The sequence below is a fragment of the Lentinus tigrinus genome (genome assembly GCF_003813185.1).
Source record: "Lentinus tigrinus ALCF2SS1-7 unplaced genomic scaffold L226scaffold_7, whole genome shotgun sequence".
Lineage (NCBI taxonomy): Eukaryota > Fungi > Basidiomycota > Agaricomycetes > Polyporales > Polyporaceae > Lentinus > Lentinus tigrinus.
In genome coordinates, this window is record NW_027137916.1 from 737,257 (window position 1) to 756,617 (window position 19,361).

Sequence of the window (19,361 nt, forward strand, 5' to 3'; positions counted from 1 at the left end):
ACCATGAGTGCGTCAGGTCGTGCTGGTCAAGTATGGCGGCTCGTGTTGTTGCAGATGCATAGTCGTCGCCGTTGGGTGCGACGAGGCTAGGTGATAATTGTTGAGGAGGCGGAGGAGCCTCGAGGAGAAGAGGAGAACATGGCGGTTGTGATGAAAGCTGGGAGGCCAGGACGGGGGTCTTATATAGCTGAGCGTGGGCGCCCCATTTCGGAGTCCGCGAGCTGGGCTTGCGTCAGCCTTTGGAGGAGAACAAAGGGACCCTTGTTCGGGCGCCGTGCCCCCTGCGCCGTAATAGGCTCGCTGATGTATCGCCTCCTGGCGTAACACGAGGAAGGGTCCAGAAGGCGAATTGCGCAGGCACACCCAAATACACCCTCGATCGTCTTTGAGATAATCAGCGGAGGAACACGCCTCACATGCCCAGTCAAGAACAACAATGGGTTCCACGGAAGGCCTGGGATTCAATCACGATACCCAACCACCGCCGTGCTGAGGGGGCGCAACTCCAAGCCAAGGCTGCAGGAAGTTGTTTTCCGAGTTGCGCGAACACGACCGGAAAACCGATTTTGAGGGCTTGCTACACACAATGTCAGTCTCGCGGCCAAAGGCTGTCAGTTGGCTGTGGGAGTGCTTCGCCACCACACGCCTCCCGCGGTGTCGGGATTCCGTCGGGGCCCAGCCCCATCCTAGTATTTGCTCGTATTTGTCCGTGTGGGCGGCCTCGCAGCCTAACCGCTTTCGAACACCTCCGCTCTTGTTCTTGAACGCATGCCCTATCGAGGAACGACGTCTTCCAGATCGCCGCCGCGATATTCAGATAATTGCCAAGGCCAGCGCTGGCGGTGGGCATGTGCGCCCTATTGTGAGACGGCCATTCGTCACAGGAAACCCGTTATCGTTTGCCTATTCAGGAAATGATTATGAAATGCTAAGTGAAATGCTAAGCTCTATCACTCGCAGAAAGGCTGATGAATCTCCGGCTACAGCACCTCTCTAGGCTGAGGAAAGGTTGCGAGAATACTTCCTAAGGCTGAAAAGGTTCAAAGGTATAATTGAGCAAAGTATCTGGAAGTTTGATTCTTTCCTCCAGATTACTTACCATTTCTCGTGTGCGGAAAGGATACATTCTTTGCAGTGCGTCGTTGCGAGGGAGGCTCGTGGGTGGTATGGAGCGACCGGGACCCCTCAGGTGGAGGGACACTTCCTCCGCCGATGGGAGGGCATATATCATATGATGAGCGGAGCGGAGGAAATGGTGGCTCGCGAGGGCGATTCGCACCGGACATCGTTATCGATGGGCATGATGAAGGGGGCATGAATGATGAGGGGCTGCCGAAACTATCGGCCCTTGCTCTCTCGCTGAGGAGTCCATACGCGCTGCGTGCACGAGTGGGACGAAACAAGGGGGAACCGTCTTGGAGCAAATCGAATATGTAATTGACCTCTAGTACAAGCCTGCCTTCGTTGCTGTGAAGAGTATCCAGACCGTCAGCGACATGCAACCACCGTCAGAAGGGGTACCCGCCTTATCCTCACCTTCAAACCGACTCATCCTCACCAATCTCATCACCACTCCCCACGCTAAGATCCTCCCCAGTATCGCCCGCGTACAAGTCGCACAGCGCCCACAGCTCGTCCTTCAGCTCGCGCACCTCGTCGAACTCGAGCCCCATCCGCACGATTACCTCCGCCCGGCGGTCGACGCACTCCTGCGCGAGCTGAGCATAAGATCCGAACAGCTTCGATGTGGCGTTGGAGGTGGTCAGCGTTGACAGGGCGCGGTGGCGGGATTCTTGGTGCTGTGCTGGAGTGAGTGTTGGGTCGCGGGGTGCGGAGAAGAAGGGCGGGAAGGAGGTCGGCGTTGGATAGGCGGGTGCATGGATGCTGTGGGGGCGAACCTAATTCAGCGGCAGGTTGATTCAGGCTGGGAGGACATACCTCAGCGGAGTGGGTCTCCTTGCGGAGAATAGCTCATCGTACTTCCCTATCTCTGCTGCCCTGAGTCCGCGCGAGACTTGAACGCGAGAATAGGCCGACCCCACGGGTGCTCCGGCGACGGCGGAAAGGTCGTAGATGCGCTTCTCTACGTCTAACGATCTGGACCAGGAAACTGTGATCGGGAGTGGGTATATCCCGGCGAGGTGCGCAGTACGAGTCGTGCCGGGCAGGTTGAGGATGTCGCTAAAGGACGAGATGTCGTACTCTGGGGTCTTTAGCCTGTGTAATGTTAGTGTGCGCGTTTGAGCAAGGTGCGGGGTTACGAACCTGAAGGGGAGCGTGGAGCTTTCTATGTGGGTAGAGACGAGAGCGGAAGTGTGGTACGGGGCTCGGAGCTATATGTAGTCTACAGATGAGCGTATTGGTGATGAGAAGCTTATGGAACACGCACGTCGATGTCGAGTCCGTCAAGCCAGTCACCTTGACCCCATGTTGAGGGGTTCTGTATCGGCACGTTGATTGTGGACAGGCTCTCGAGACCGCGCATGCACAGCGCATCGTTGATTGCTTTCGTTGCCTCTGTCAGCTGGAATGTGCGGAGCTCTCGATCACTACGCCAAGGGGACTTCATGCGAGAGACTCACCTCGTCTGCACTGACTAAGGCGTACGATGCGGTTGAGAGCAGGGGGAATGCCAGTGAAGGGATCTTGGGTAGCTCGTCCCGAAGGACGGTGAGGAACGCATCTGTGAATCCTCCGAATGTCGCGGTGTCGCTCATGAATTGCAGACCCTGCAGAGAGATCAGGCTGAGCCCAACCAATGTTGTGACATTGGCGCGGATGGCATACCTGCAACTGGTCGCATTCTTCGATGAACGTCCTGACATCGTTCTCGAGAATCTCGTGTTCCTACCGGTCACCAGATTTACAAAGTTTCGGCCTCGCACGGGAACAGATATGAGTAACTTACCGCTTCATGGCGGAGGAAGGATTCTCGGCTCGTGTTCCAGTCACCGTCTGCTGCCTCCCAATCTGCGGGGTCAGGGAGCTTTTGCACGCTCCGTGGGTGCAGGAGTACCCTGCTGTAGTCGGACCAGAAGCGGATCTGAGAAATTTCTGTCCCAGTCTGCCCTTCAGCTTCGACCTCTTTGTCACCTTCAGGTTCGCCTTCGTCCAGGCGGTTCTGATACTTGCTAATTGGAATAGGCTCTTGTCGGTACTCAACGACGCCGCCTTCCCTGTTCATGTACTCAGTCAAGTCAAGAGTTTCATGTCGGTCGAACTGACCATTGAGGCACTTCTGATTCGTTCGTATCTCCGTAGAGACCTTCGGGAAGTACGCCGAAGTTTGCTGCCTCACAGGTCGGTCATATAGACTTGACAGGCATTTTCAGAGCGTACCTTTCCTGTCGAACACTAGAAGTCGAGGGCAGTATGTGGGCTCTCCCTTGGGTGGGAATGAGACCATTGACGCGACACAGATTGCTGAGAACCCCACCTTGGTCGTGAGACCCTCGCGGAAGGACCTGTCGTGGTACACGAAGGGCTCCTCATCGTCGCCGTATGTAAAGTAACTCTCTTGTGTATTCCAAAAGTGCGTGCCGATGAAGTTGGCGAAGGACCCGGCTTGGACGTAGAGGATTTCTTTCATGATCGCGAGGTGTGTGGTGGGTTGCCAAACGGGGGAATTCAGAGGCGCCCGAGGAGTCGCGTGTGATTTACGGGAAGCGCCTGTTTCCCCGCATCCGCTGAGGCATGTCCTCGGAGTGGCCGTTCTCGCTCTTTCTCTCTTACCTCCACCATGTCCCGCTCGACTCTGCTTCCCGTCCTCACCCTCCCCAACCCCCTCGTTCTCCTCCCCACCGCGCGCATACAACTTTCGCTCGACGAGGCCGTCGGAACACGTCTCATAGAGCTTGTCCAGCGCTCGGAGGTCCAGCTCGTCATCGGCACCGTCCCATGCACATCCCCGACGACTATCCACCAGTGGGGTACTGCGGCGCGCGTCGTGCGCGTCGTAAGACCCATCTCCAGATCCTCGCAACGCGTCTATCATGTTACCCTGCACGGCCTATCGAGGATACACTATCCGGACACTTCCTCCGGGCCTTTTGCCCCCAACGAACTTATCGAGCTTCAAGCCGAATACCCTCCTGCGGATGGACCGCCTTCGCCAGAGAGCATCGCCCCCTTCCGCGCAGCAGCGTCTAAGCTTCTTGACAGTCTCGCGCAAGACGCGACGCAGCAATCGCGGCGGGACGTGTACGTCAAGATATCGCACATGATTGAAGAAGTTTCGGACGACCGCGCTCCATGGATGGCCGACGTAATTGTTGCCGGTATCAACAAGATTGAATATGCGGATAAGCTTGGTGAGTTCAGTACAGTCGTATGTGCAACACTCCAGAGCGACGCAGCCATAGGGAAGGGCGTCTTAGTGGCCAGTGGCTACTATCGCGCTCAGGCTCGCCGTTACATGGGGGTGGTCACCAGGACATGAAATTATTGAATCAGCTAGATGCTCGTAGCCGGACTTGATTTGAGGTGGTAATTTGAGTCTGAGCAAAAGTCGTAATAGGACTGAGTCGGCCTCTGCCTTGAGCGCGTTGGTTGTTACATGATTACTGGCATCTTCCCTCCCCTCGTCCAGCCCTCGTCATCCCTCTCTTCGATTTCTGACACTATACTTTTGCAGAATACCTCTCAGCTGCTGGCTCGGATGACCGTCTCCGGCGTGCCACGGAGCTTTTTGTCAAACAGGCTTCGATCACCGAGGTCACGAAGAAGATCGCACAATCTATTGACGAGAGCCTCTCGAAGCAGCAGAAGGAGTTCTTCCTTCGGCAGCAGCTCGCCGCTATCCAGCGCGAGCTTAACAACCTCAACCGCTCGTCAGGTGCTCCAATTGTTGGTGCTCCTGGTTCCGCACCATCGTCTGGATCCTCGTCTGAATTGGACGACAACGAGCAGTCTGAGGCGGACGATATGGCGGAGATCCGGGCGAAGATAGAGGCTATGGCGAAAGACAGCGAGGAACGCAAGATGGCCGTGCGCGAGTGGAAGAGGCTGCAACGTATCCCGTCTGGGAGCGTTGAGCATGGCGTTATTCGGAACTACGTAAGTTTTTGACGTGTAACGCATGTCTCCTGGCTTTGCTGACGTCTCGCCCAGCTGGAGTGGCTCACCTCTATTCCGTGGCCGTCATCGGCGGCGTATGCGAACGCCGCCTCGACCGACAAGCTGAAGGATCGTGCGTTCCTTGCCAATGCGCGAAAGCAACTCGACGAGGACCATTATGGCCTCGAGAAGATCAAGAAGCGTCTTATCGAGTATCTTGCTGTCGTACGTCTCAAGCAGCTTCAGGCGGAGCGCGAAGCACCGGCAGACACCGCTCTTGTGCCTTTCACGCCGCCAGCAAACGCTGAACCAGAGGGTGGCAACAAGTCTCACCGACGTGTAGAAGGTAATGCGACCTCGCGCGCACTGGCGCTCATAAAGAAGGCGCTAAACTATACGCCTGCTGTAGGAGCCGATGCCGAGGCAAAGGACGAGGTGAAAGACAGGCGGTTGGTGAAGGTACCACACCCTGCCAATCAGCCAACGCCGGCACCCAAGCAGAAGCGTGGATTTGCCGCAAAGGCCGTGAAGGGCCCGATCCTCCTGTAAGTCTACATCGTTCCGAAAGTTTCAGATCGGTGTTGAACCTCTCGCAGCTTCGTTGGTCCTCCGGGTACCGGCAAGACATCTCTTGGACAGTCAATTGCCCGCGCATTGGACCGGCCGTTCCAGCGTATATCACTTGGTGGCGTACGCGACGAGGCGGAGATCAGGGGCCATAGGCGGACGTATGTTGCCAGTGGACCTGGCTCCATTGTTCAGGCATTGCGCAAGGCTGGTCGGCCAGATCCTGTTATCTTGCTGTAAGTCGTTTCACGCTGAGCATCGATTGGGTCACTGAGGCATGAACAGGGACGAAGTCGACAAGATCGGTCAGAGTAACTTCCACGGTGATCCTGCAGCGGCTCTGCTAGAGGTCTTGGATCCAGAGCAGAACCACTCGTTCAACGTGAGTCACGGGCTGCGTTACCGTTCTTATCATTATTGACACCCACACCCAGGACCACTACATTAACGTACCGATTGACCTCAGTCAAGTCCTCTTCATCTGCACGTCTAACTCGCTCGAAACGATCTCTGCTCCTTTACTGGACCGTTGCGAAATTGTTCAGCTCTCCGGTTACACATACGACGAGAAGATGCACATTGCGAACAAGTTCCTTCTTCCTAAGCAGCTCAAGGCCAACGGTCTCACCCCTGACCATGTCACGCTCACGCAGCCCGCGCTAATGCATATCGCGACCCACTATACGCGCGAGGCAGGTGTTCGCTCCCTAGAGCGCGCGATTGGTGCGGTCGTCCGCTACAAGGCTGTCGAGTGGGCGGAGTACTCTGACGCCACGGGAATCACGGACGTCGCGTCCTTGCCTTCGCTCGAGGTCCAGGAGAAGAGCAAGGGGAAGACGTACAAGAAGCTTGTCGAGGAGCATGAGCTGGAGAAGATTCTGGGTATTGCGCGCTGGGACGAGGAGGAGCTGCACCGTGAGGAGCGCCGCGGGCTTGTGTACGGCCTTGTCGTCACCGGGATGGGCGAAGGTGGAATCTTGCCTATCGAGACGACGGCTGTGCCGGGAACTGGTCAGCTCAAGCTCACTGGCAGCCTTGGCGAGGTGCGTTCTAGTCCTCAGTGGATGCGCGAGTGCAGGTATTGACTTCGTCCTTTCAACAGGTCATCAAGGAGAGCGGCGAGCTCGCTCTGAGCTGGGTGAAGAGTCACGCGTACGACCTTTACATTACAAAGCTGCGCTCGCAGGATCCTCTGAAGTTCCCCGAGCCCATCGACATCCACCTTCATCTCCCTTCGGGTGCAGTCAAGAAGGACGGTCCGTCTGCTGGTATCGCGATGGTATGTTCTCATGACCTCCCCGCTTGACTTGCTCGCCTGACTTGGCTTCTTACAATGTAGACCTGCGCATTCGTCTCGCTCCTCACTGGCGCTTGCGTACCCGCCAACGTCGCGATGACGGGCGAGGTCACGCTCCGCGGGCGCGTCGGCCCTGTGGGCGGGATTAAGGAGAAGGTGCTCGGGGCGCATCGTGCGCAGGTGACAAAGGTCATCCTCCCGTGGGCGAACCGGAAGGACGTGGAGCACGATGTGCCGCTGGCGGTGCGCGCGGAGATGCAGTTCGTGTTTGTGCGGACGATGGAGGAGGTGTTGGAGGCTGCGTTTGGGAAGGGCGTGTTGAACTGGAGGGGTAATATGGTGGTTATGGAGAGCCGGTTGTGAGGAGCAGTTTCCGTGCGGGGGTGCGATAATCAAAGAGGACGTGGCGTGGGCATGAGTTGGACTATGTATCTTGGAGGATCTATCGGAATGCTTGTTGTACCACTACTCTCGTATGATAGTCATTGAATAATCAGAACTTTACTCCTTAGTGAGCATCAAGCGTCGCTGACGAACGCCACCTGCAGAAACGTGATGTGTGTATGCACGGGTCTAACACATCGTTTACTACTTCTACTCATGCCATCTAGTTCACCTTGGGTTGAAACAGTACCACCGCATACCTGCGTTGTGCGTCCATCTCGTGAGCGAAGATTCCCCTCATATGGGGAGAGGATGGACACGTACTTTCCGTTGTACCTCCACTTCTCGCCGCTCTCGTCCAGCTTCTTCGCAACGTCGTCGTCCACGGCGACTATGACGTCCGCCTTGTTGGTGCGGAGGCTGAGGATGGGGAACTTGCCCGCGATGGGACCTGGTGTTCTGGAGTCAGTGAGCGTAGAGAAGAAGTTCGGCCGATCGCTCGTACCGATGGCTGTCTCGAACGGCGTCGAGGGAGGCCATTGGACGTCCCCGGTAAGCCTGTCATAAGTTAGTAAATTGTGTTAGCGGTCCCGTGCATCCATCGCAATCGGACTCACTTTCGGAAGCTGACAGAGGGCGGATGAAAGTCATCAGCGTTAGAATCTGAACAAAGATGATATACACGTACTTCAGGTCACCCTACAGGTAAAATATGAGTGCCTGATGAATCATAAATACCACAGTGAATTGGCCCTCACCTTGAGAACCACCAAGCTGCTCTTACAGAGGTCTGCGAATAGCTCCGGAGCGAGTTCCTCCATGTTCCAGTACGGGTATGGTGATGTCCAGAAGTTTGCCTAATAGAGAGACGTCGGCATCAATGTTTCATCCTGCAGGCTGAATCGAACCAGTAGCAGTAAAACACACACCTTCACATCAGAGGCACCTAGTGGGTAATCGATAGGGACAGAGAGCGAAAAGACGCCTGACTGGATGTAAGACTCCCAGCGTTTCACCATGGTGTAGAGATGTTCGCGAGATTCCTTGGAGGCTGTAGCTGCTGGAGCGTCCGCCGGCGTGTTCTCCTCCGGGAAGAACGTGGGCGAGAGGAGCGAAGCGGTGGTGGACTTGAAGTCGGGTGGGGTGACGTCCGAGACGAACCATGGGATAAGCTTCGGACTGGTCGGCAACCCGTTCACTGTGAGCAGGATCTTCATGACACGTATGTACAAACAACGTACTGAAAGACGACCTTGGAGACGTAGGGCGTGTACGTGACGAGGAAGTCAGCAAATACGAAGTCGGTGAAGAGCTGTTTGCTCCGTCAGTTATCGGCATGATCGTTGTCTGCTTCAAAGACTCGCCTCAAATCCGGCTTCGGGTAGAGGTCAGCATATTGCGATGTATCATGGGTGTGCGCAGACGACGAACCATTATCTAGCACGAAGTCCACGCGACTGTCCTTCTTTCCGGCCAGACTGGTCAAGTGACTCCAGACCTTCTCTTGCTCGTCCCGCAAGATATACTGCGCTCTAGCTGCCTGTGCATCCTTGCCGACTGTCTGCAGGTGTTGGATATCTTCGTGAGACAGATGCGTCAGCATCGAAAGATCCTGGTATTCGCGTCATATATTGCATAGGGCAGAACCGTCAGCTGTAGGTCACATACTGTCGCGTTTCCCCTGGAACGTCCCGTTGAGCATGGAAAGGAGCATTGACAAGACGACACGCACATACCACAAGCACATCTGGATCATCTCCTTGAAGATGACCTTCAGATTATCAGGATCAGAGGCCAAGCTTTCCTTGTCCCCCTCCAACTCGTACATGGTCGTTGCCAACGCTGTACAAGGTCGTTGATTGATTTATATACTCGTGACCAGTGATGCATACCGAAGATAGCCTTGGAGCTCTTCTGGAACGTGGCCTCCTTCTGCTGGAGGAAGGGATCGTGGTCCTTCCAGTACTTCGTCTGCACGAAGAAGGAGCGAACAAGACGATAGCTGCGAAGGCAAGGATGTTAGCCGTGTCGACCTAGAAACGTATGAATGCTGCTCACAGATAGCATCTGAAGACCATCACCGAACGTTAAGCATCGGGATCGACAGTGACATATCCAGGAAAGCGGCCTTACTCCGAGTAGAGCCACGGCACCGTGAGCCAGGTGTTCTGCTTCTTCTCAGCAAGGCGGTCCAACTCAGCATTGTAGACGTCAACCAACGCCTCTCCATCCTCGGGAATCTGTCTGGAGGCGGGGAAGTAGATATGTCAGTACTGGACGGTCCACCAGATGGCTGAGAAAACAACATACGGTAGCGCGCGGTCGCGGGCCATGTCATACTTGATTTGCCCGACCTGATTGATAATCTTCTTACCCTCCGCGATTTTTTCCTCAATGACAGCCGCCTCTTCCGGGCTCTTCGACGGGAGCGAGACTCCAAAGTCATGATTCCGGCAGTAGATATTGTCGATGATTCCTGTGAGGATGATCGGCCACCGCTTGATCACGGTCTCGAAGCTGCGTCACGAAGACAAAGGGTGGTTATTTGACTGTCTAGGCTCCCATAGACGTCCGATCAGGCACTTACGCGAAGCTAGATCGCCGGAGGTTTCGGTCAATCTGAGACGGTTAGAATTCGCGAAGGCATTGTCTGCCTGCGCACCTGTTTCGCTCGGTGAAGTCCCATGGTGGGTATGGCGCCTGAAACATCTTGGTATAAGAGGTCTGCTATAGGGACGTGGTGGTTAGAAGACGAGAGGTACTCGCTATACCGATCGCATGCACCTGGCAGTACTTGGGAGACCAGCTGCACCATAACCCGGCCCGCGATCCCGAGAGCACATGAACTCAAAGATACCGCCCGCGCGGCGCGCCTACGAAGTGCAGTAAACCCTCGCACAAACAGTAAAGCAGTAAACACGACAAGATGCAATAATATTACTGATTGGTCCTCTAATTAATGGCCAGAGTCCGGAGATCGATAATTATAATGTACATCCACCTCCGGCCGCGACATGGACGCCGCGGCTTCCCAGCTCCTACCAACGAACGCCGCGATATGAACACGCATGACCCGTGTGCACGAGCGCCGCCGTAAGTACACTAAGTATATGTAACACAACATGACGGCGAAGACGAATAACCCCGGTATAGCATGACCCGAACATGTAATTACAGTCATTAGCATGAGCATCGAGACACCATGACGAACATCCCAACAGTGCGACTCAATGGACGCCGCCGACGAGTGCGGCAGCTGCGAGCCGGCCCTCCCGGATCCGCTGCTGCGTGCGCTCTGCGGCTGCATCGTAAACATAGTGCACTGGACGGTGCCAAGGATTCCGTGCGCGAGCATCGTCCGAGTCTGAGTCTTCTGAGTTCCGGATCGAGTCGTTGCTATGCTCATAGAACATATCGTCGGGGTCGAATGGACCTACACAATTCATGTCAACCATAGTCTCTGAAAGACAATTTATGACACTCACGATCGCCTTCAGATGGCTCGACAACCTTGCGCTTGCCTAGGGCTTTCGCGCTCGGTCGCACAGGCGTCTTGACGTCGTCGTCAGCATCAGCTACTGCATCTGTCCACTCTTCGCTGCTGTCTTGACGTAGCCTGCTCCCTGTGTGCATAGGAGCAACCTGTGTACTCTCCGTCGATGTTCGCGCGACCGAGTGCAAAGATCCGCGCTCGGGTGATGGTGTGTTTGACCGATGCACCGGCAGCCGCGGCCCGTGTGGTGCAGGAGGGGGAGGCGCGAGAGACTGGGCTGAACCGTGGTGCCCAGGCTGATGGTGGTTTCGGTCGACTTGGTTCACATGATTCGTCTGAGCCGGACGCGCAGGTACAGGTTGGGAAATGTTGCTGTGGGTCTGAGAAGGCGTGACGACGAGCGATGGCGCAAGTGAAGGAGAGCTCGATGGTGCAGGCGAAGGACTACGTGACGATGACGCCCCGCCATGTGTCGGCTGACCAGGATCGAGATACATCCCGCTCTCCTCGTCATAACGTAGTTTCTGTCGTAACATGAGATCAGCATTAGTACACGAAATAGCTGAAGTTGAGACTCACCGAACGATCCATCCGTATTTCGCGCTTACTGCGCTCCTCCGCATCTCGCTCGATCCCAACGCGTTCAAGGTCATCGTACAACCTGAGCGCCTCAAGGAGCTCTTCATTGGAAGCAAGGATTGCGGCAAGGAGCTTCTCCTCTGTCGTCAGGCGCTCAGAGTCCTTATCCTTCTTCGGGCTTGGAGGTAGCTGCTCGCGTTCGCGTTCGCGATCGACCGAGTGTCGGCCTTCTCTTTCCTTGTGCTTCTCCGTTGTCTTGCCGGCTGCCTCCCGTGAGCGCTCGGCTTGCGCGAACGCCCACGGGATTTGCGCGGAGATGAGCTCTTGAGACGCACGACAGCGGGCGTAGAACTCCTGCAATAGATATTAAAACAAGGACGGCCATAGCTAGGCCACGAAAGCAACGCACCTTGATGATGTCCTTGTTCTTGAGATCCTCCGGCTTGGCGTACGTGAGCGCTTCAGACAGAAGGCCCGCGTTGCCGCGTCCAACTTTGCATTCCTGGAACAAACGACGGATGTCTTCCTCTGGGGGAATAACGCGGTTACGTGATGATGACTTTGTTTTGCCCGAAGTGACCTGCAGACGAGTTTAGTACGGTCATGCTCGGCTCCGAATATTTGATAACCTACAGTGGGCGGCGGGCGCTGCGGCGTCCCTGTCCGTTCTGGTGGGTGATGTGAGTGATGTGTATGTCGGTGCTGAGGTTGTTGAGGCTCTGGCGTTGTCGATTGTGGGCGCAGTGTCTCGACGTGAGGTGGTTGAAACGCGTTCGGACCAACCGAGTGTCGGGGTGTTGCAGGATAGAACATGGCATCGTCGGTATCGAATGGTATGCCCTCATCGGGTTGGTCGTCCTTCTTCACCTTCCGCCACAAGTGTCTGAACCCAGAGTCTTCGGAAAGATGTTGGCTGGGGATTGTAGAGACGGGACACTGTCTTTACGCACCTGAATCGCTCGCGTAGGATGCAGCAGCCAAGACAGCAATGAGACGTTCGCGTACTACTGGAGGGGTGGTCTTTGCCTTGAGGACATCTTCTAGCGAGTCGAGGAACTTGCGCGAGGCACACTGCTTGACGAATGCAAGAGAGCAGTTACGGAGCATGATTGCCCACAGACGTGCCGCAGCTAGTTGTGTTGACGGCTCCCCTCCCCTGAGCAGGCATGAGGCTCCGAGGACAACCGTATGAAAGAACCTGGGACGCACTTGAACTCCTGTCGCAGGGCTTTTGCCGCTTCCTTCGCACTGGTTTCACTGGCGGAGACCCTATCGCAGACCTCCAATACCAGAGACCAGTCTTCCGACGCCGTTGCAAACAGATAACCTGCACGGGGTTGTATTAGCCTTATTGCCAACGGAGCGACCTGCTTTAAGTCAATCGCCGGCAAAGCCTAGACCTAAGATACTCCCAGATGATTTCCCGGAGGGCCCCGCACGCAGACCCCTCAGACGCGAACAGGGTGGAGAAGACGAACGAGGGAAGGGGATTCAGAACGACGTACCAAGTAGTCTCGTGAGTTCCGCCGGTGGCCCCTCATCTTTCCTGTCGTGTTCCCGCTCCCTGTCCCTCTCTCTGTCCCTGTCCCGATCTCGTTCCCTGTCTCGCTCCTTTGTCCGCTCCTTCTCTCTCTCCTTCTCCTTGTCTTTGTGGTTGTGCACTGCTCGATCCCAAAACGGCCGCTTCTCTTTCTTCTCCTTCTCTTCGCGATGCGACAGCTCCGTGAAGCCGTCGTCTGACTGTTCGTGCGAGCTGACAGGTTCAAGGTGTGCAGGATTAAGAGAATTAAGGATGCCCACGGCTGCGAAGCCATTTGGAGTCGCTGGCGGCTTCTTGCGCAAGACCTGCTGATCGCGCTCCTTGGCGGACTTCTGGTTAGGGGCCGGAGAGTTCGAGTTCGTACTGAAGGGAGACGTAGAGCGTGGCAAGGGACTAGGTACAGGCGAGCCGGTCTGATTTATAGAAGCAAGGGAGGATGTCTGAGAAGCGGGTAGGTTAGGTGGTCGGAGAGGTTGGAGGGGCGGCTCGGTCTCCTGTATGAGATCCCACTGGTCGTCGGAGCCTGTCTGCAGCCTGTCGTGTCTGTGGGACGAGTACGCGTGGTTCTGAGGGGAAATGACAGGTCAGCGCGGGGTGCGTACGGGCAGGAAAGGATAGGGTGATCGTACTTCGCCGAGCCCGGAGACGTCGTCGCGGCCGCCTGGTGTGACCTTAACGGGCTTGGGCTTGTCTCTCCCAAATAGTTTCTTCATCGGGGCCGACGGCGAGGAGGTTGTGGTGGACGATGAACAGATGTATGCAAGGCTGTGTGCCTAATGCGCCCCCACGTGGCCGGCGTCGGCTGCAGCGCCCAACATATGAAACGCATTCGCGCTCGGATTTTGATCGTTGTCTGCACAATCTACTCAACAAATCCTTCCCAACCAGCCCGCTCGCAATAGGAATGAATCTAATTCCTTACGCTGGCAAGAAAGAACCATCGGACGACGGGGGTGAGGTTTGCCGCTCATTGCGCCGACCACACATTGATACTACTGATACAGTGATAGGTACCGTGTTCTCCATTATAAGGCCGGCCGTGCCTTCCTTGACAGTGTGAGCATCGTCGCACGAGTGCTCGTTCTCTGAGCTGTCAAGACCTTGCCATCGTACCCCATCATGAGTTCACTGACGGAGGCGGAGAGACGCGAGGTTGGCCAGGTATGATTCGACGCAACGATCCAGACCTGCAACCTTGCAACTACTGAGACGCTCACTCTATCTCCAATGTACAGCACTTCGTCTTCGGATTTCATGGACATCAAGTCAGTGACGAGATTAAAACGCTCATCAGAGACTACTATCTCGGGTATGTTTCCATCGCATAAGCCGCAATAGCAGAGTTGCTTCATTGCATGGGTGCGGTCTTCCGTTAGGAACATCATTCTCTTCAAGCGGAATGTTGAGAGTGAGTGCAGCAAATGGATCATTGGCTACAGTATGACATCAACAATCAGCAACTCACGAATTGATGCAGGCATAGCCGATGTACATCGTCTCACCTCCGAGTTGCAAGCCCTTGCGAAGGAGGCTGGACACACTCGTCCGCTACTAATTGGCATCGATCAGGAAAATGGTTCGTTCTCTCACTCTTCTTGGACTACACACTACAGTCATGCGAATGTTTCTGATCATGACCCTCAACAGGCTTGGTATCGGCCTTCAGCATACCGGGTGCCGGAACTCAATTGTCAGTGGCACTCATACTCACTCGACTGTGATGCTCACGTTAACCAGCCCAGGTGCAATGGCTCTAGCGGCATCGGGATCTCCAGAACTTGCAACAGAAGTGACCACAGCTACTGGTAAAGAACTGAAAGCCGCCGGAATAAACTGGGTGTAAGTCGATTGCTATGCAAGTCTCCTGCAGACTTTGATGCCGTTCTCAGTTATAGTCCTGTCGCGGATGTGAATTCCGACCCCAGAAACCCCGTCATCGGTAAATTGCTTGCATACGCTGTGATGAGGGACGTCTAACTGACTACGCCAATGTGACAGGAGTCCGTTCGTACAGCGACGGTAAGTAAACTTCAAATGGTGCGTAGAGTGGCAGACGCCTGACGAGCATCTGTAGATCCTACCACGGCATCTCGCTTTGTGAAAGCTGTCAGCGCTGCATTCACTGCGCAGAACGTCGCCCCGTCCGCGAAGCACTTCCCTGGGCATGGAAACACCCACGTCGACTCGCACCTCAGTCTACCCCGCATCCTGGTTGACAAAGCTTCTCTGAAGACAACGGAGCTTGTGCCATTTGAGGCTCTCGTCCGGGACGACGTCGCTAGTATCATGACGGGTCATATGGCACTTCCACTCGTTACCGGAGACGACACCCCATGCTCGCTTTCTCGCGCAATTACCACGGACCTCCTGAAAGGCGAGATGGGCTACGAGGGAGTTGTGGTCACCGACTGTCTCGAGATGGAGGCAGTCGCTGAGACGTATGGATCCGAAGGCGGTGCTGTACGTGCCCTCCAGGCTGGCGCGGACATTGTCATGATATGCCATCGGTATGAGCGCCATGTAGGCGCCTTAGAGGCGACATACGCTGCGGTCAAAGAGGGTACAATCTCGATGGACGCACTTAAGGCCAGCGGCGTACGTATCGCAACTCTGAAGGACAAATTTGCAGGGTCATGGGATGATGTCTTCACTTCCTTCCCAGCCTCCGTCGTCGCGCTGCAGCAAAAGCACCAGTTGCTCAGCCGGCGCGCATATGCCGTGTCCATTTCCCATCTTCCCAACTCGCAGGTCTTCGCTCCACTCTCGAACGTCGGGCTGGCTGTCCTCTTCACTCCCCGCATGGAGTCGCTCAACCGCGCGGTGGACGATGCGGAGGACCAACTGCGCGACGCTGCCGGTAATCTCAGGAACACCGTTGGACCGTCCTACTCCGCGTTTGCCAAGTCGATCGCCCAGCGCGTCCCCGCTGTCGAGCACGTTGTGTACGCCCCCAATGAGGAGATCAGCGGTGCTCTCTCGGAGAACCTCCGCGCAGCAGGTTCCGTCATCTTCGTTACTCGGAATGGCTACGAGAAAGGTGCATGGCAGGTTGATCTCTTCAAAAAGGTCGTTGCCGCGATGGGTGACCGCTCGTCCAAGCTGATTGCTGTATCATCTTGCGCCCCTTACGACCTCCTCACGTTGGGAGCACTTCCGATCCCCGCGATCGCGACGTTCGAGTTCACCGTCCCCGCGTTGGAGGCGGCCGCTGCCGCTATCTATGGTGAAGCTCCCGTCTCGGGCACGATGCCGGTGAAGATGACAGCAGTGTGAATCATCTGATCAGAGTGAACTGCTGGAATATCTATGGGAACCGAGGTACGAGCTTCCGCATACCAATCTATGTCACTGTGGTCCTCTCTGATAAGGTTATTTCTTCTTCCCGTCATTCACTGATACAACTACCTTTCACCTAGTGCAGTATTTGGTTATATGCATCTGTACGAATACGTCGATTGTATCAAGGAAACTTGAATGAAAGCGCGCAGAACCGTCGATATACTTCGGCTAGCCTGCGCCGCTGGAAGTCCAACGTAAGGTGCGTACTATACTGTACAGAACACCTCACATTCCTTGACATTTGCGGGCACGAGATCTTATGTTTCGACTGATGTGACCTCTACGGTGCCGACTGCAGCCGCCGCCTCTGCAGTTTGCACCCGCTGAACACTCGGAGGTTAAATGATCGGGTGTACGACGTGCCAGCGCGAGACATGCTGACAGGCCTGCGAAATCACCCATCGTGCGCTTCTCTGGTGTGAGCACCAGAGTTTTGCCGACAGGCATGAGTTAATCAGGCTCTAATGCAAGGCACTGAGGCATCTCGGGAGTGTGCAGAATTTTACTTTCGGGTCTTACGAGTGCTACGCGGCACTATTTGGACCGGAGGTGCTCAGATCATTGCATCGTCTCCGCGGAATACCAACGCACCCACTCGTGTTGGTCCCCACCCCTTCACGTACTGGGGCACAATGGCTTCTATCCTCAGTGGTCAGCTCGATCAGCTCTCTCAACTTCGGATCGCCGTGTACACAGATGGTATGCGTCAGGCTCGCCTTGCTCCGTTGCATAACACAGCTCACTAGAAAGCCTCCAGTCGCATCTTTGGCTTTACTCACGTAGGTGTTCTATTCACTATTCCAATTTTAATAATGTGCTCACTGACCTACAGGTACAACTGGTTATTGACGTTCAGCGATGAGGTTCATGATATCCGCACGACTGCGTGTACACTCGTTTAACCAAGCACTCCTAGGTGAACATGATCTGGATGTCCCAAGCGAAACTCAGCAAGCTATTATATGTGAGTATATCCCCCGTATTATCCATCCCACTAGCTGACGAACATCACATTTCAAAGTTCTGGGTAGGGACTTTATGTCTGTCTCCGGTTTGCACGCTGCTAATGTATGCATGGGACAGATACGCTACGTCGGCATCGTCTCGCAAACATTATTTGCTACTTGTGAGTCGACGTCGTTGGCGGTCGTTTCTGTCTACATCTCACAAAATCCCCAGTCTTCCTTGTCGATGGCTTGCCTCCTGTGGTAAGTCTCTCGATCAGGCATCCGGATCCACCTTCACTGGGATAATATGGTCTGCCGTAGGTGTGAGTACTTAGCATTGGTCACGTGAAGTAGGGTTGCCCTAATACCTTCACATCTAGGTGCAAGACAGCCACGAATATTACAATCGCTCTGCCAACCATCATGTGGTGGTCAGTGGAGTTTGTATTTGCTCTACGGTATGCCTCCGTGTTCTGGACGAGCTACTGCAAAGGTCGTGATTACTAACGCTACTGCACGCCAGAGTCTGGATCCTCTACCGAAGGTCCCGCAAGTTGTTGATGTTTCTGACGGTCATGTACACAAGTGAGAAGTTTCGCAACATCGCTTCTTGATCAACATTGACCATATCGGCGGCCCAGTTTCTATCACCATTAGGTACGTGGGGACCAGGTTTTAACGACGCCGGAATCTCACGTTACACCTCCATTGGCAGCATCGTGGTTCTCGTGAAAGCATTGTCGCATACTCAGCGTGAGCTAGGTCACATCCAGCTCTTGCATTGCCTCGTACTGATGCAGCTTCACGGGTAGCCGTCTCTCTACCACAGTGAGTGTTCTTCAAGCCGATATCGTGCCGCAAGCTAAGCGAACCTGCAGCGGGCTCCCTGTAACAGGATGTTTTTCCACAGGTGCGTTCTGTGTCTCCGGTTGTTATTCTAGTCTATTCATGAAACGAGGAAGTTCCGGATACTATCTTCGAAGCCATTGTTACAGGAATCGTCACGGTGAATAACCACCTACCCCATTGAACGGGTCGTTACTCACAAGCATTCATGTCTGTCGTAAGACCTCTGTGCTCTGTATCCTCACGATCTACCGCATCCTCCGGGAGAGGAACGAGATGACCGCGTCACCGCTGCTTTCTCTGTTTTGTGAGTGACCCTCTGATGTCATCCTGGGTTCCTACACTCGGGTGTCACTAATTTCTTCGTCCATGTAGTCCGCGATGGCCTCATGTATTATTGCTGGTGAGTGGACGACCTCAACTCTTTGTCGAGTCCAGCATATTGACACGGGTACTGCCCATACGAAACCAAGTGTGAACGGTCGGTGCATCTTTATGATAATCATTATCAACACTGACAACATCACCACTCCGCCTCTAGTGGTGTTCATGTGCAACCTCTTCATGCTCCGATTTGAGAACGCTGCGTTCAAGATACTATTCAATGGACTGCTGAACGCGTACGCAACGATGCTTGACGAAGATAACCACAGCGCTGACTTCCATCCTACGCAGTGTTCCATGCATGCTGGGTGCTCGCGTCCTCATCAACATCCTGTCGCTTGTCAGAACGAACTTTGGCACGGATGCAACTACAGGGCCGCCTTTGTCCGAGCCCAAATTCGCGCGCAACGGACCTCGCACGTTCGACTCAGACGAATATACGTTTGACGATGGTGCCGCAAAGGCCACTGTCAGCACTCTCTCGACCGATGGAACACTCCCTGATGTGGCAGGTATAGAGCATAACTTGCGGTCTCCGGGTGATGTAGAGAGAGGACCATAGTCGTAATCTGGGGAATTGATGGGCCCGTTGACCCTATGTAGCTCGGAAATCATGCCGCTCACGTGTATCATTATGGAGAGAACGCTCTCCAAACCATGACTATGACCGCTGGATCGATGCTAGGCGTATCTCATTATGAGGACGGCATTGAGCGGAGCCGAACGGTAACTTGCGAGCACGAAATGCAAGGGAAAAAAGACTGTCATTGTTGTGCGATCGATCCAAACATACAGATACAACCGTATACGACCAAGAATAAGAATTTCACTCAAATTTCGGCGCACGTTAGCTTCCCTGCCGAAGCAGGTACTAGTCCCGAGGGCCACGAAGAGGCCTGCGCCAGGAGCAACCTCGCCACAAGAGTAGCG

The 19,361-nt window shown here is 54.9% G+C and overlaps 7 protein-coding genes across 7 annotated transcripts; 3 read left to right on the forward strand and 4 right to left on the reverse strand.

Annotated features, from left to right (window-relative positions):
* Positions 1-879: 879 nt before the first annotated feature.
* On the reverse strand, positions 880-1,398 carry L226DRAFT_358454 (uncharacterized protein). The gene is made up of 2 exons (XM_067674204.1): positions 1,100-1,398; positions 880-1,030 (listed from the first exon to the last, which is right to left on the reverse strand). The coding sequence occupies exons 1-2, from the start codon at positions 1,314-1,316 to the stop codon at positions 981-983; spliced, it is 267 nt and encodes an 88-aa protein (XP_067537620.1). The 5' UTR covers positions 1,317-1,398; the 3' UTR covers positions 880-980.
* Positions 1,399-1,538: 140 nt separating this feature from the next.
* Positions 1,539-3,589, reverse strand: L226DRAFT_569261 (tubulin nucleotide-binding domain-like protein; the record flags this gene model as incomplete). Its single annotated transcript, XM_067684276.1, has 9 exons — positions 1,539-1,884; positions 1,939-2,217; positions 2,266-2,333; positions 2,390-2,524; positions 2,583-2,729; positions 2,788-2,847; positions 2,909-3,176; positions 3,226-3,289; positions 3,340-3,589. 9 exons carry the CDS (start codon positions 3,587-3,589, stop codon positions 1,539-1,541), a joined length of 1,617 nt encoding a protein of 538 aa, XP_067537621.1.
* Positions 3,590-3,725: 136 nt separating this feature from the next.
* On the forward strand, positions 3,726-7,420 carry L226DRAFT_533060 (ATP-dependent protease La). The gene is made up of 9 exons (XM_067680379.1): positions 3,726-4,310; positions 4,634-5,055; positions 5,110-5,401; positions 5,465-5,600; positions 5,652-5,858; positions 5,908-6,004; positions 6,057-6,665; positions 6,725-6,901; positions 6,962-7,420. Exons 1-9 carry the CDS (start codon positions 3,740-3,742, stop codon positions 7,280-7,282), a joined length of 2,832 nt encoding a protein of 943 aa, XP_067537622.1. The 5' UTR covers positions 3,726-3,739; the 3' UTR covers positions 7,283-7,420.
* On the reverse strand, positions 7,130-10,058 carry L226DRAFT_611428 (DUF89-domain-containing protein). The gene is made up of 18 exons (XM_067686283.1): positions 9,966-10,058; positions 9,891-9,896; positions 9,614-9,820; positions 9,437-9,547; positions 9,362-9,370; positions 9,196-9,305; positions 9,040-9,145; positions 8,972-8,984; positions 8,735-8,915; positions 8,668-8,678; positions 8,545-8,615; positions 8,233-8,482; positions 8,062-8,160; positions 7,992-8,002; positions 7,921-7,929; positions 7,809-7,861; positions 7,628-7,754; positions 7,130-7,563 (listed from the first exon to the last, which is right to left on the reverse strand). The coding sequence occupies exons 1-18, from the start codon at positions 10,010-10,012 to the stop codon at positions 7,527-7,529; spliced, it is 1,458 nt and encodes a 485-aa protein (XP_067537623.1). The 5' UTR covers positions 10,013-10,058; the 3' UTR covers positions 7,130-7,526.
* A 161-nt stretch (positions 10,059-10,219) lies between these two features.
* L226DRAFT_551873 (uncharacterized protein) lies at positions 10,220-13,659 on the reverse strand. Its single transcript, XM_067682846.1, has 9 exons — positions 13,545-13,659; positions 12,881-13,481; positions 12,585-12,702; positions 12,326-12,531; positions 12,009-12,271; positions 11,785-11,955; positions 11,376-11,729; positions 10,789-11,320; positions 10,220-10,736 (listed from the first exon to the last, which is right to left on the reverse strand). Exons 1-9 carry the CDS (start codon positions 13,626-13,628, stop codon positions 10,531-10,533), a joined length of 2,535 nt encoding a protein of 844 aa, XP_067537624.1. The 5' UTR covers positions 13,629-13,659; the 3' UTR covers positions 10,220-10,530.
* Positions 13,660-13,781: 122 nt separating this feature from the next.
* On the forward strand, positions 13,782-16,410 carry L226DRAFT_611430 (glycoside hydrolase). The gene is made up of 11 exons (XM_067686284.1): positions 13,782-13,868; positions 13,920-14,076; positions 14,151-14,224; positions 14,292-14,323; positions 14,393-14,491; positions 14,563-14,605; positions 14,653-14,754; positions 14,805-14,854; positions 14,914-14,934; positions 14,990-16,233; positions 16,332-16,410. Exons 2-10 carry the CDS (start codon positions 14,035-14,037, stop codon positions 16,186-16,188), a joined length of 1,662 nt encoding a protein of 553 aa, XP_067537625.1. The 5' UTR covers positions 13,782-13,868; positions 13,920-14,034; the 3' UTR covers positions 16,189-16,233; positions 16,332-16,410.
* A 476-nt stretch (positions 16,411-16,886) lies between these two features.
* Positions 16,887-18,993, forward strand: L226DRAFT_569266 (uncharacterized protein; the record flags this gene model as incomplete). The annotated part of the gene is made up of 17 exons (XM_067684277.1): positions 16,887-16,953; positions 17,012-17,033; positions 17,087-17,117; positions 17,171-17,218; positions 17,276-17,281; positions 17,338-17,380; positions 17,434-17,462; positions 17,725-17,773; positions 17,843-17,858; positions 17,917-17,954; positions 18,014-18,029; positions 18,080-18,111; positions 18,164-18,207; positions 18,270-18,354; positions 18,423-18,450; positions 18,521-18,667; positions 18,723-18,993. The coding sequence occupies 17 exons, from the start codon at positions 16,887-16,889 to the stop codon at positions 18,991-18,993; spliced, it is 972 nt and encodes a 323-aa protein (XP_067537626.1).
* Positions 18,994-19,361: the final 368 nt, after the last annotated feature.